Here is a 14338-nt window from a genome sequence, read left to right on the forward strand (position 1 = left end):
GAATTATATTAAAAAAAAAAAAAAGTTAGGCTGGGCATGGTGGCTCACGCCTGTAATCCAAGCACTTTGGAGGCCAAGGCGAGCAGATCACCTGAGATCAGGAGTTCAAGACCAGCCTGACCAACATGGTGAAACCCCGTCTTAAAAAAAAAAAAAAGTTATACTGAATTTTTCAACTTAAACTAGAATTGCAAAATTTTTACTTAACTTTTTAAATTTTGTATTTGTTTCTCTTTTCTCTTAAACAGAAAATCTTGGTTTTTAAGAACATTAACATATATTAATATATATTAGTGTAATCATGTAATCTTAGCATTATTATACACTAATTTATAATAATGTTAATATTACTTTAAAATTCTTATATATTTATATGTAACTTCAAAACTGTTATGTGCATAGTATGGTAATATTCATATAAATTGATGTGTGTTAATGCTAATATATGTAAAACATACTAATATATATTACATCACATATTAGACAATATATCATATATAATTATTATACAGTTATCATAAATATTATTCTGACTTATGTAATTACATATTAGATGACACACTAATGAGTATGTAACAGTTTTATATTTTTTAATGTACACATACACATATATAGAGCAGTTTCAAAGTAATAATGCTAATATTATTACTAAAAGACTACTGAATTAAATTTAAGATTTTTTTACAATGCTGCTTTCATTAGAATATGCTAGTGTCATTGGAAATAATTCTTTTCTCTATATAGTTAGGTCACTGATTTCATGTATATTAATTTTCTTGCTTCAATTTGTTTTCAGCTTTTAGAGACTGCTTTTTGCTTTTTACATTTCATCATATATTTTAAAAATGGAAGAAATCTTTGCTTCCAGAGCCAAAGTGGTTTATAGGGCATGTCTAGAAAAGTCTCATATCATTGCTACCCTCTGTCTCCTCTAAAAGTAACCATTATTACTTGTTCTTAGTTTTCCTTCCAGTGTTTCGTTTTACAGAATGTGTATTTATCCTCCTTTAAAACTTATTTTAAAAATTAAAAATACACTTATCTCTTCTTAAATGCAGTGTTTTACAAAGTTCTAACTTTTCTGTATTGTACATTTATTTGTTTTAAAAGACTTATATAAAGCTTTTATAACATACACATTGTAAAAAAAATGCAAACATTATACTTTGGGGGAGTCATCTACTTCTTTTAAGAAACGTATCTCTTTTTTTTATGAAATAAATTTGGTACTCCCTGCCATCTTGGGAGGACAATCTCTAATCTAAAGAGATGTAAATTTCTTCTAATCTCCACTTAGTGTTTGTGGCTCAGAAAATGTCTCACAGAAGTTCTTTCACAAAGATGAACATGAGGAAAAAAGTTTCTTAAACTGAATCAGAAATGTGGAACTCCACGTGGATCCCTGTGTGACTTTGGATTTCCGCTCTGCTTCCTCCAGGCACCCTCACACACCTAAGCTTATGAAAGTCCAGAGGCTCAAAAATAACATATCCAAAATGGTTTCCACAAGATTTGGCAAGTAAGAGACATTGGCAAAATTGGAAGCATGTAAGATAAATTAAAGAGTTAAAACAGGCAGAACTTGATCTAATTTAATTATCCTGCACCCATGTTAATCTTTTAGTTTTTAACAAATGTCCCATAGTTATACACGATATTAATATTAGGGGAAGTCAGGTGAAGAGTGTACAGGAACTCTCTGTACTATCTTTGCAACTTTTCTGTGAAGCTAAACTTATTCTGAAATAAAATGTACTCAACACACACACATAGAGCTGACCAAGAGCCAAGACTTAGAATTTGGGCCCAGCGTGGTGGCTCATGCCTGTAATCCCAACACTTTGGGAGGCCAAGGTGGGCAGATCACTTGAGGTCAGGAGTTCAAGACCAGCCTGGCTAACATGGTGAAACCCCGTCTCTACTAAAAATACAAAAAAAGAAAAAAACAAAAAAAACCCCAAAAAACTAGCCAGGCATGGTGGCAGGCACCTGTAATCCCAGCTACTGGGAAGCCTGAGGCAGGAGAATTGCTTGAACCCATCAGGCTGAGGTTGCAGTGAGCAAAGATCAAGCCACTGCACTCTAGCCTGGGCAACAGAGCAAGACTCATCTCAAAAAAAAAAAAAAAGACTTAGAATTTATTCAGTTCAAAAGAATACATGTTAATAAATCACAAGAAATAACCTGATAGAGCAAAATGGGTAAGTGATATAATAGGCAAGTGATATAACATTGTTGTCTACCAGATAGGAGAAACTACAAAAGATTAATATTATCAAGTGTTCATATCAGGGAGGGGAGGAAACAAGATAAGTTGATCTGGTTTTCTTAGAGGGCAAGTTGGCAGTATCAGTTACAAAGTTTTTTAAGTAAGCATATTTTTAACCCAGAAAATTCCTTTTTGGATATTTCTCCTAGAGAAATACTTACACATGTGTACGAAAAGATATATATACATACATAAGGAATTTTGTTGGGACCTTGTAATAGAAATCATCTTAGTTAGATAAACTGTAATGCACCGATATTATGGAATACTAAACAGCCATTTTTAAATGATGAAGCAGATTTTCATTATTTGATGTAATCTCCGAGGTGAAATATTACATTAAAAAGTTACAGAACAGCAAATAGCGTCTATTATTAGTTTAAAACATACAAAACCTTGGCTTGGCGCAGTGGCTCACACCTGTAATCCCAGCTTCTTAGGAGGCTGAGGCAGGCAGATCACGAGGTCAAGAGGTCGAGATCATCATGGTCAACATGGTGAAACCCTGTCTCTACTAAAAATACAAAAATTAGCTGGGCATGGTGGTGTGCACATGTAGTTCCAGCTACTCCGGAGGTTGAGAAGGGGGAATCATTTGAACCTGGGAGATGGAGGTTGCAGTGAGGAGATCGCGCCACTGCACTCAAGCCTGGAGACAGAGCTAGACCCTGTCTCAAACAAACAAACAAAAAACCACACACACACAAAACTACACATTCTTATATTCTCTCCTTCGCTTTCTCTACACACACACACACACACACACCCCATGTAAATAAATGTACAGAAAGTGATCTGGAAATATACTCTCTAGTTAGGCTTAGGTCATAGTATTCCTGGGTAATTACAGGAATGGGAACGTAGTGGATGTTGTTCTGTTGGACTTTAAAAAATATATCAATTGCATCAATCTTTTACAGAAGGAATGTATGTCAGTATTACTTGTGAAATTAAAGTGGGGAGGGGGAAGAATGCCAAAAGACCTGGGCATGCATTCACAACAGAAAGACCTAGTTGTGGCAGACGACTCTTGAGAAGCTTGTCACAAACTGACAGAACAGTATTTGCAGGAAAGGTGGACTCAGAGCTGCCTCTGTAATCTAGGGGTCCTTTGCTTCAAAGGTAGGAAAAAAGTGTCATTAAAGGTCCACATAAAGCTTTTTTTTTTCTTCCAAGGTTTCCATCCTGACTTGTCAAGTTTTTTATGCACTATTTCACTTTTAGAGTAAAGAAAAATTAAAACTGGATTTTCAGCATGAATTTTACTGTTTATATTGCACAACACTATTTTAAATATAAATTTCAGAATATTTAACTCATGAGGAGTCACTGAAATTTCACAATTTATATTTTGTGGCTTGTCCCTGGAGGATGCCTCAAGCTGGCTGGAAGAGACTGAACACAGCCAGACTCTGGAAGGTTGGAAGGAGGAAGAGAGGATCACATCCCCAGGCAGGGAACCAGCCCAGGGAACACTCTGGCCCTGGGGCCTTAGCGGATTGGGGGTGGGTAATCAGAGCAAGTATAGACCCTCCATAGGGCCCTGGGTTCCCACTAATGTGTGCTGGTCCTGATAGCTTGCTGTAATGACATTCATTCAAACCTCCTGACCTAAATGCCCTGCTGGGGACAGTGTCTGGGGACTTTGAGCCATGGGCCTATTGCTCCAACCCACAGCAGATGGCAACCACTAAGGATCCTTAAACGCCCATGACTGGATTTGGGATCCGGGCTGGGCTAGAGGCTCACCCCCACCAAGATGTGGCCTCTTGCCAGGGAGCCACCAGACAGAAAGTGATCCTGCTTGTCTGGGGCTTTTGTGCACTCAAGGCGCTGTGGGTATGCATACTCAAACCCCACCCCCTGCTTGGATCCCTTTTGGCTGAGGCAGTGGAGCAAGGAGGGAGACAACCATCAGGGTTATCGAGAGCTATGGGAGCAGGCAGCTCAGATACCCTCCTAGGAAGTGTCAGGACCCTGTGAGAGCAGAGCCCCCAGTCTCCCAGTGTGTGCCTCATTTTCCCATTGTTCTTCACTTACAAAACCAAAATCCAAAACAAAAGTCCTTAAGATTCAAGACAGCAACCACATTAAACCCCAACTGCAAGCCCTCTGCACTGGGGTCTTGTACACCTGCAGTAGTGCACACCTGCAGTAGTGCACACCTTGGTAGGCAGCCTGGGGAGCACTGACTGTGTTTAAGAGAAACACTAGAGGAAACTTGAATTCTCAGAGGTAGAATTCATTAGCTAATGACAGGATAAAGATGACAGAGAAAGAGGACACAGCTGAGAGGGTCACCCTTTGGGGGGGATGGAAAGGAAAAGCAGATGCCCAAGGGTAGGCTTATCAGTATTTTGGCAGGAAGGAAAGGGAGTTTCTACTCCTTAATGTCTGTTTTCTCTATGGATTATGAGACGAGATGTTTTCCCCGGGCTGGGGAGGGGGGTCTTAAAGGAATCATGGGAGAGTGTAGATCAGAGTGGAGGAGCTGTGAAGAATGGAGGACAAACCACTCAGAGATGAGCCAGAGGCCTGTGTGCCAGGTTGCCTGGATTCCATAGTCATGGATTTATGGAGCAGCTGATCTGCCCGGTTGTGCGATATTTGGGACCCTGAAAAACAGAAAGCTCCACCTTGCCCCAGTTAGTGGGAAGGGCCCAAAGGAGGAATTCTTTTGAGAACTAACTTTATGTATTTTGAAGTGAATGTAAAAAGACTTGTTTTTTAGTGTTTATGTGTTCTCTCTCTTTTTTTTTTTGTTTGAGACATAGTCTTACTCTGTTGCTCAGGCTGGACTGCAGTGGCACGATTTTGGCTCACTGCAACCTCCGCCTCCCAGGTTCAGGCCATTCTCCTGTCTCAGCCTCCTGAGTAGCTGGGATACAGGTGTGCGCCACCACACCCAGCTAATTTTTGTATTTTTGGTAGAGATGGGGTTTCACCATGTTGGTAAGGCTGATCTTGGACTCCTGACCTCGTGATCCACCTGCCTTGGCCTCCCTAAGCGCTGGGATTACAGGCATGAGCCACCGCGCCTGGCCTCTTTGAAAAAAAAAATGAGATGGTGTTGATAATAGCTTTCTTGTTGTATATCTAAATTGTGGTAACATGTACATAATACAAAATTTGCCATTTTAATTATCTTTACATATACAGTTAATAATGTTTGTTTTAAAATGTTTTTACTTTGTAAGATTAAAAAGTTGGTACTCCTATATTACACCTCTAATATGTTTTTAAAATTTTTACTGGTCTATGAAATTTAGAAACATTATGAGCCTTAAAAGACATTTTCCCCCATTTAACATTGTTATATGACTTTGTTGGCAGAGGAAAATGCTGTTAACAATTTGTAGAATGCTTAATGATATGGCATAGGAGTGAGATCAGGACTAATTTTTGTTATAATGTCTTGATAAAGCGCTTCTCCTTCTAGTGTTTTGTATATATTCTCTTCTGTGACATTATGGAGATTGTCTTGTGCTGTACTACTGTGAATAAATACTTCCTCTTTGCATGTCAAGCATAAACTCACAGTTCATATAAAAATAACATAAATATGCTTTCCTAAGGATCTTTTTTTGAATTAAAACCATAAATATACACATATATAAATTAGGTGTGTATACAGTTATTTGGCCAAGGCTGTTTTATTAAGTAGTTCCATCTAAAATGTATAAAGATTTTGCACACATAATGCTTTTTTCATTCTGAGCCGCAGACACCAAAAATCCCACAGGAAGTTGTCTTTGTAAGTGTTGTGGTTTTTCAGTTTCCTGTTCAGTTGCAGAGATGATCAGAAATAAGATAAATCTGTACAATCGGAAGAGATTCACGGTTCAACATTATTGTAACTCTGAATGAGAATCCCTAATTAACTTGTATTTCTTCCCATATTGATCTAGAGGAGCCATGATGGCTTGCATGTGGAAGCATAAAAGTCAGAAAATACTTTTTTGGTATTCCATGGGTAAACTCTTTAATTGTTAAAGGGGCGATTCTTTCAGATTATGCTTTATACTTTTCACTTGTTATCAAAACATCTACCCAAAAAATAAACTGCAGGAATAGAGCTTTGTTCTTAATTGGCAACAGTGTTTTACCTTTATTTTAAAAATGATAAAAACCTTCTCTTGGTTATTTAGAGAAAAGAACGTACTTTATGCCGTTTAGATATGAAAAAAACCATTGAAAAAATTTTTTTTTGAGACGGAGTTTCGCTCTTTTTACCCCGGCTGGAGTGCAATGGCGCGATCTTGGCTCACCGCAACCTCCGCCTCCTGGGTTCAGGCAATTCTCTTCCCTCAGCCTCCTGAGTAGCTGGGATTACAGGCACGCGCCACCACGCCCAGCTAATTTTTTGTATTTTTAGTAGAGACGGGGTTTCACCATGTTGACCAGGATGGTCTCGATCTCTTGATCTCGTGATCCATCCACCTCGGCCTCCCAAAGTGCTGGGATTACAGGCCTGAGCCACCGCGCCCGGCGAAAAATTTTAAAGCAATACTGTTATTCACTGAAATACTTTATTAATATAATTTTTAAAGAATAGTATTAAGATGAAATATTTTTGCTTGATTTCATTTCTTAAACCATGGCAAATCAGATATATAACTTTGTAATTGGTGACAGTTGCAATGTAGCATTTAAATTATACATTGGGCAACTTGTAAAAGTAACAAATGAGGAAAAGTAAAAAATGTCAGTGCCTCTGTAGATACTGTCTCTAGATTTAGGTACTAATAAAGACACCACACCTAGTTCTAGGCAGGTTATGCCACTGCACATCTTCTTAAATGGTGAAGATAATGTGAAAGGTCTTTCATCACCACCTTTTAAAATTAAAAAATACCTCCCAGGCCTTTTTAAATGGTGTTTGCACATGAGGAAATTTAATCACAATGTCAATTTTTTTTGTTTGTTTTGAATGGAGTCTCACTGTTTCCCAGGCTGGTCTCAAACTCCTGGCCTCAAGGGATTCTCTGGCCTTGGCCTCCCAAAATGCTGGGATGATGATGATGATGATTTGAGACAGAGTTTTGCTCTTGTTGCCCAGGCTGGAGTGCAGTGGTGTGATATTGCCTCACTGCAACCTCCACCTCTGAGGTTCAAGCCATTCTCCTGCCTTAGTCTTCCAAATAGCTGGGATTACAGGCACCTGCTACCATTCCTGGCTACTTTTATATTTTTAGTAGAGATGGGGCTTCACCATGTTGGCCAGGCTGGTTTTGAACTCCTGACTTAAAGCAATCTGTCCTCCTTGGCCTCCCAAAGTGCTAGGATTACAGGCGTAATCCACCACACCCGGCCCCAGGTGCTGGGATTATAAGTGTGAGCTACTACACCTAGCCACAATTCTTAAAAGAATAAATAATACTTTGTCCAAAAGCAAAACAATTACAATATGACTTTAAAACAAAAATGACTTCAGCATTTTTATGAAGAAAAAAAGGAATAAGAGTTTGATTTGCAGAAGGCTCTTTTCTAGTTCAGATAGCTTTGGGTTGCAAGATGTGTCATACTTTACTTCGAAGCCTTAATTGATATACATGTATCTTATACAGGTATTTCGTTGTTAAATTTGTTCTTTTCATACAGTTGAATTCTAAAGAGAAAACCATTTTCTAAAACCTGATGTTTATGCTTTCACCCATTTCTTCTGTGCCCATTGTGGCACTATACCAGGTTTTATCATTGATGTTACTGAGATGTTATCATTGATGTTACTAAGAATTTCTGGCATTTTTGAAGACCTTTACATTTTACAAGTGTAGATTAGGGAGGCTAGGAATGGTTTCTTACCATGTTTCTTAGTGTTTAGCAAAGCCGTCAACATTGTGGGAAGTTTGTGTAGTGGCTGATTAAACTGGACCATGGACTGCACGTGTTTATACCCTCTTCTGCCCAATTTTGAGTTGGAGGGACAGCCTTTAGAATGCAGGGCAGCTTGACCGGTTCAGTCAACAAGAATTTCAGCAATCTTGATGGCCAAAAATAAAAATTTCAGATTCCTGTCTAGATGGGCGGGAAAGAGACTTTGGCTATACCTTGGGGCCTAATGTGGGGTGTGGGCCGAGATGTCACAGGTCTCTGGGGTGTTTCTCAGGCTGCTGCTTCCGGGTGCCCATGACCTCATCACCAGTTTCAGCCTTGGCAGTCGGCGCGAGTGAACGAGAGCAATGCTTCTGACCCTGCTGGAGCTCCTCAATGAAAGCCATGACGCGCCTTGCAGAAAACGCGTTCCGCCTTCCGTGGAAACAACGCCCAGGCACGCGGTGACAGCCGTGACCATGCTGTTTGCAGTGAAGGAAACAACTGCCAGGTATCGGCTCTGCCGGCCTTTCCAGTCGCACTCATGCGTGGGGCTCATGCGTGGCTTGTCGAGAAGCAAGTGGACAGGTCTCTTTAGGAGAGCTTTGGTGCACAGGGGCTTTCTCCCGGGGGGCGAATTTTGCCGGACCTTGGATAAAAACAACAGGAAGACTAGCAAGGCAGCGGAAACTGTCTCCAAGTTACTTGGGTTACCCGGCTTTTCCTTCCGCGCTTGGGGTCGGACCCCGGCCGCTCGCCCCGCCCCTTCCCCCGCCGGGGCTCCGCCCCGCCCGGTCGGGCCCCGCCCCCGTCTGGTCGGGCATGCTCAGTGGTCCGGGCCGGCAGGTTTGCGTGGCCGATGAGTTGCCGGCGCCGGCTGAGCCCGCCGACGCCGCGTTCCTGGTCGGCCGCCGGTTCCCGGGAAGTTACGTGCGGAAACCGGCTTCTGAGGAGACGCCGGGAGGCCACGGGTGCTGCCGAGGGGCGGGCGAGCGGGCGGGGCCGACGCGGCCCGGCTGCGAGAGCTGGGGGAGGCCGAGCGGGTGGCCGCGCTCGGAGGGAGGCGCCGGTCGGGCGCGCCCCGTGGAGAAGACCCGGGCGGGGCGGGCGCTTCCCGGACTTTTGTCCGAGTTGAATTCCCTCCCCGTGGGCCGGGCTCTTCCGGCCGCCCCCGCCCCTGCCCCGCTCGCTCTCGGGAGATGTTTATTTGGGCTGTGGCGTGAGGAGCGGGCGGGCCGGCGGCGCGGAGTTTCGGGTCCGAGGAGCCTCGCGCGGCGCTGGAGAGAGACAAGATGTCCGCCAGAGCCGCAGCCGCCAAGGTGAGCGCCTCCGCGGCCGCCAGGGCCGTACGGGGCCGAGCGCCGCCGCCTGCCCCTCGGCATCGGTCCCTTGTCCCGCCCTCCCCCTCGGCTACTGCCGGGGCGGCGGGGTGGGCTGGGCTGGCGCGGGGAGCCCCTCGGGCGGGGGCGGCGGGAGAGGGGGCTGCGGGGCGCCCGCAGCCGTCCAGGGCAGGTGCACCGCTGCGGGCGCCTGTGCCTGGCTGCGGCTCACCGAGGGCGGGGACGCGCAACAGGTCCCGCGCAAAGAAACTCGGCTCCGGTGAGGGTTCTGCGGCGACCGCGGGCGGGCCCCGGCGGGCCAGGGCTTGGGGTGCCACCTCCAGCTGGCCGGGAGCTGCTGTCTTTGGAGGAGTGGTTGGTCCCCGGCGAAACCTTGTAGTTTCGATCTGATGTCACTCCCTGCGGTATGCGCACGCCAGCGATAAGGCTTTGAGACTGCAGAGCACTCAGCTCAGCCTGTGAGGCGTAGTAGGTCGGGTTTTCTTTTATGCTGTATTACTTAAGGTAACTTTGAAAAAAGCCAACCTCTTAACACTTTTAATAATTTAACTTGAATTAAACTTTCAGAAGTAATACAAAGTATTCCTACGAATGGAAAGTAAGTTGAGCTCTTAAAAATTACGAAAGACCCGTGGGTTCAGCCAAAAAAAGTAACACTTTTCCTATGTGCTCTGAAGTATGCCATTTTTCCAGTGCTTTGAAACTAGCTTATATATTACATTAAAAAGCCTAAGTTCCTTAAAAAAAAAAAAGCTAGAATCGTCCTCCCATTTTTGTATATTAATTTTTTATCATAAAGTAGTACTTGTTATTCCAAACAATTAGAGAAATACAGAAATGTGAAGAGTAAAAATATCCCCTTTAAAAAGAGAAAATCAATTCATTACTTCAAATAGTATCGAGATACTTGGGCAGGTAGTGGTTTCGTGTGTGTATATTTGTTTGAAATGCTTAGTCGTAACATCTGGGAGCGGGAATAGTATGCTCTGCAACTTTTGAACTCTCACGGAAGCTTGTTTGCTGGCTGGAAGAAGCTAGCGGTTACACTTAGTAATGAATAGATTCTTTTAAGGGATATAGTATTCTTCGTTTAAGAAAAATTTAACTTGTACCTTTTTGACCTTGAATTGAGAAAGAACAATCTAAAGGTAAAACTTGATCCAGAGATTTAGGAGAAAAGGCAACATTTTGCTTTGGTTTTAAAATAAGCTCCCATTATTTGCCTTTTCTGGGGTTTCCTTTCCTAGGAGGAAAGGCTTTGTTTCCATATTACACAGAACGTCACTTTGTTCCTGAAGTGTGATCTCTGGTACTTGATATGCGAGACAACACACTTTTAAAAGGTTACTTCAAGTATGGAGAGAAACACGTTTTCAGTGGTTTGCCGAAGTAAGGTGATTTAGTACGAGGAGGAGTACTTATCCTCTTGAATTACAGTATTGAGATTTGTATGGCATATTGAAAAGCATCGCTGGTTAAATATTGTATTGTAGGGACTTTTTGCATTCTAAATATTTACGAGTAAAATGCAAGTTGAAAACTTATTTTTTAACATGCTGTATTATGGAGCCACCTCAGAATTTTATATAGAGTAAAACAGGCCATTAAGAGAGTGAAATGAAACAATATTCAGTGACCTGTTTGCCCAGGTCACATTTAATTTTTGAAGGTGATTAAAATGCTTACTAAGAGCCAGGCTGGAGTCAATACTTTACATATGATGCTTTTGTTTTCCCCACCCCCCTCAGTTTAAAAAAAAAAAGCAACATTAATTTTTCAACTTATTTTTTGTTTTGTTTTGTTTTGTTTTAGCATGCTAGTTTGGAAAACTAATAAGCCAGTGCTTTGATTCCGTCTTCTCTGTAATGGTGGAGTAGTTTGTCATACTATGAATATGCTGCTATTTCGAATATCTTTGCTTTATTGATAGACATTTGTTTCCGGGATTCTGCTGTTGCAATAGTAGCCTTTTTATATCTGTACACATATATTATTACTGCATATCAAATTCTTAAAAATGGAATTGCCGAGGCAAAGGGTATGTGCAATTTAAATTCTGATATATACCGGTAAATCTTTCTCTAATAAAACTACCTGGGAATAAATATAACAAATATTGGTGAGCTACTGGAATCTTAATGAAGGACGTAAAGTGCAATCTGAATACATGAGATGAAACAAAGTATTTTCTGGATGGAGCTAGTCACTATTGTAGAATTTACGAATTTTCTCAAAGTCAGTGTCTTCTAGTGTGGTGGTGTAGAAAACTTGACATATTGATAAGAAAACCTGTCTTATAAAATCATAGCCACAAAATTTTGGAAAAAGAAGGTCCTATCAGGAAACTTGTTAGAAATTTAAAACATCATGTCAGTTCAGGAACCAGGGAGTCCAGAAACATCTGTGCATTTGTGGGCATTTAGTAATTATGATCATCAGTATTAATGTGTGTCATATTGTTTTAGGTGCTTAATTTATTTAATTCTCAGAGTAAACCTATGAAGTGAACGATTCTCTCTCCTTTTTGGTGAAGAAATTGAAACAGATACAATAACTTTTAAGTTCACTTAGCCAGCAAGGGGGGAAACTACGACTATGTGGTAAAAATAATATTATAGACTATTGGAAAAAGAATGGGTTGTTCAATACATGGTCCTAGGACTATTGGTTATCCATTTTTAAAAAATATTTTCTGCCTGATAGCCTAAAAAAATAAAAGGAAATCTAAATGACAAATAATAAAAAAATTACAAAATAGAAGAAAATGTAGAATACTACTTTAATGTATATATATTTATTTATATATACCTAGATTGAAAATAATTCTCTCTGCATGATACTAAAGAAGTAATAAAGGCAGGCATATCACTTGAGATCAGGAGTTCGAGGCCAGCCTGGCCAACATGGCAGAACCACATTGCTGCTAAAAATACAAAAATTAGCTAGGCATGGTGGGGTGTGCCTGTAATCCCAGCTACTTGGGAAGCTAAAGCAGGATAATTGCTTCAACTTGGGAGGCAGAGGTTGCAGTGAACTGAGATTGCGCCACTGCACTCCAGCCTGGGCAACAAAGTGAGACTCAGTCTTAAAAAACAAAAAGTAATAAAGGGAAAAGTGTTTTTATGTGTGTGATACATATCTGCATTTGCAATCAGAATTTTGTTTACTGGTGTACTTGATATAAGATTATCAGAAAGTTGAAAAGAATTAGGGTGGTTCTCTGCCTCACCAAACAACTGTTTAAATATGTAAGACAATGGTGTGAATCATTATAAGGAACAGTTTCATTGGCTGATTCACAAAGTGGCTGAAGGAAGTTTCTGTGGCTTCTGTGTTTTCAACCTGTTTCCCTATGGAGGAAGCAATAAAGTTTTAAGATTGTGCTGTTGTGTACGCTTATTAGATTTTGCTGCATACTTAAGTGTTTGTTTTTGTTAAGTCTTGGGAATATTAGTATTCCCCGCTGTGGTTATCTGAAATTAAAATGTAGGTTAGTATGAAAATGATTTATGTCATTTTTTACTGTTACACCATTGATTTACATGATTCCCAGGAATTGATTTATTGTATCAAGTGGAGCACAGTGGGGTTTTTTTTTGTTTTTTTTTTTAACTTTAAGTTGCGGGATGGATACATGTGCAGAATGTTCAGGTTTGCTACATAGGTATACATGTGCCATGATGGTTTGCTGCACCTATCAATCTATCATCTAGGTTTTAAGCCCCGAATGCGTTAGGTATTTGTTCTAAATGCTCTCTTTCCCCTTTCCCCCCACCCTGCAACAGGACCCAGGCCCTGGTATATTGTTCCCCTCCCTGTGTCCATGTGTTCTCATTGTTCAGCTACCAGTTATGAGTAAGAAAATTGGGTTTTGGTTTTCTGTTCTGGTGTTAGTTTGTTGAGGATTATGGCTTCCAGTTTCATCCATGTCCCTGCAAAGGACATGATCTCATTCTTTTTTATGGCTGCATAGTATTCCATGGTGTATATATGTACCACATTTTCTTTATCCAGTGTATCATTAATGGACATTTGGGTTGATTCCATGTCTTAACTTTTACAAATAGTGCTGCAATAAACATATGTGTGCATGTGTCTTTATATTAGAATGATTTATATTCCTTTGGGTATATACCCAGCAGTGGGATTGCTGGGTCAAATGGCATTTCTGGTTCCGGGTCCTTGAGGAATTGCCATACCGTCTTCCGCAGTGGTTTAACTAATTTACGTTTCCATCAACCTTGTAAAAGCATTCCTGTTTCTCCGCAGCTTTGCCAGCATCTGTTGTTTCCTGACTTTTTAATAATTGCCATTCTGACTTGCATGAGATAGTATCTTATTGTGATTTTGATTTGCATTTCTGTAATGATTAGTGATGATGAGCATTTTTTCATATGTTTGTTGGCCGAATAAATGCCTCCCTTTTTTTGGCTGCATAAGTGGCTTCTTTTGAAAAGGGTCTGTTCATATCTTTTGCCCACTTTTTGATGGGCTTGTTTGTTTTTTTTCTTGTAAATTTGTTTTAAGTTCCATGTAGATTCTTGATATTAGACCTTTGTCAGAAGGGTAGATTGCAAAAATTTTCTCCCATTCTGTAGGTTGCCTGTTCAGTCTGATGAGAGTTTCTTTTGCTGTGCAGAAGCTCTTTAGTCTAGTTAGAATCCCATTTGTCAATTTTAGCTTTTGTTGCAATTGCTTTTGTTGTTTTCATCGTGAAGTCTTTGCCCACGCCTATGTCCTGAGTGGTATTGCCTAAGTTTTCTTCTAGGGTTTTTGTGGTTTTGTTTGGGTTTTACATTTAAGTCTTTAATCTTTCTTGAGTTAATTGAGATTTTCTTGATACCTTAACATTTTCGAAACCTTAAGAACTGCAGAAAATGGCCAAGCTAATGAATAAAAATTAATGACAAAAATC

The 14338-nt window shown here is 40.9% G+C and overlaps 1 protein-coding gene across 6 annotated transcripts in view; it reads left to right on the top strand.

Annotated features, from left to right (window-relative positions):
• TJP1 (tight junction protein 1) overlaps nucleotides 1-14338 on the top strand; it is a 246987-nt gene that overhangs the window by 121610 nt on the left and 111039 nt on the right. Inside the window, exon 1 of one of the 6 annotated variants that reach the window (XM_064376317.1) lies at nucleotides 8936-9402. The exons of the other annotated variants lie outside the window; for them this stretch is intronic. Within the exon in view, the coding sequence (XP_064232387.1) occupies nucleotides 9376-9402 (27 nt within the window). The 5' untranslated portion in view covers nucleotides 8936-9375. Of the gene's footprint in view, nucleotides 1-8935; nucleotides 9403-14338 lie in introns of those variants that run through there. 6 annotated transcript variants of the gene reach the window in all.

The sequence above is a fragment of the Aotus nancymaae genome, unplaced genomic scaffold (genome assembly GCF_030222135.1).
Source record: "Aotus nancymaae isolate 86718 unplaced genomic scaffold, 86718_ANA_hifiasm-v0.15.2.pri h1tg000014l, whole genome shotgun sequence".
NCBI classification, from domain to species: domain Eukaryota; kingdom Metazoa; phylum Chordata; class Mammalia; order Primates; family Aotidae; genus Aotus; species Aotus nancymaae.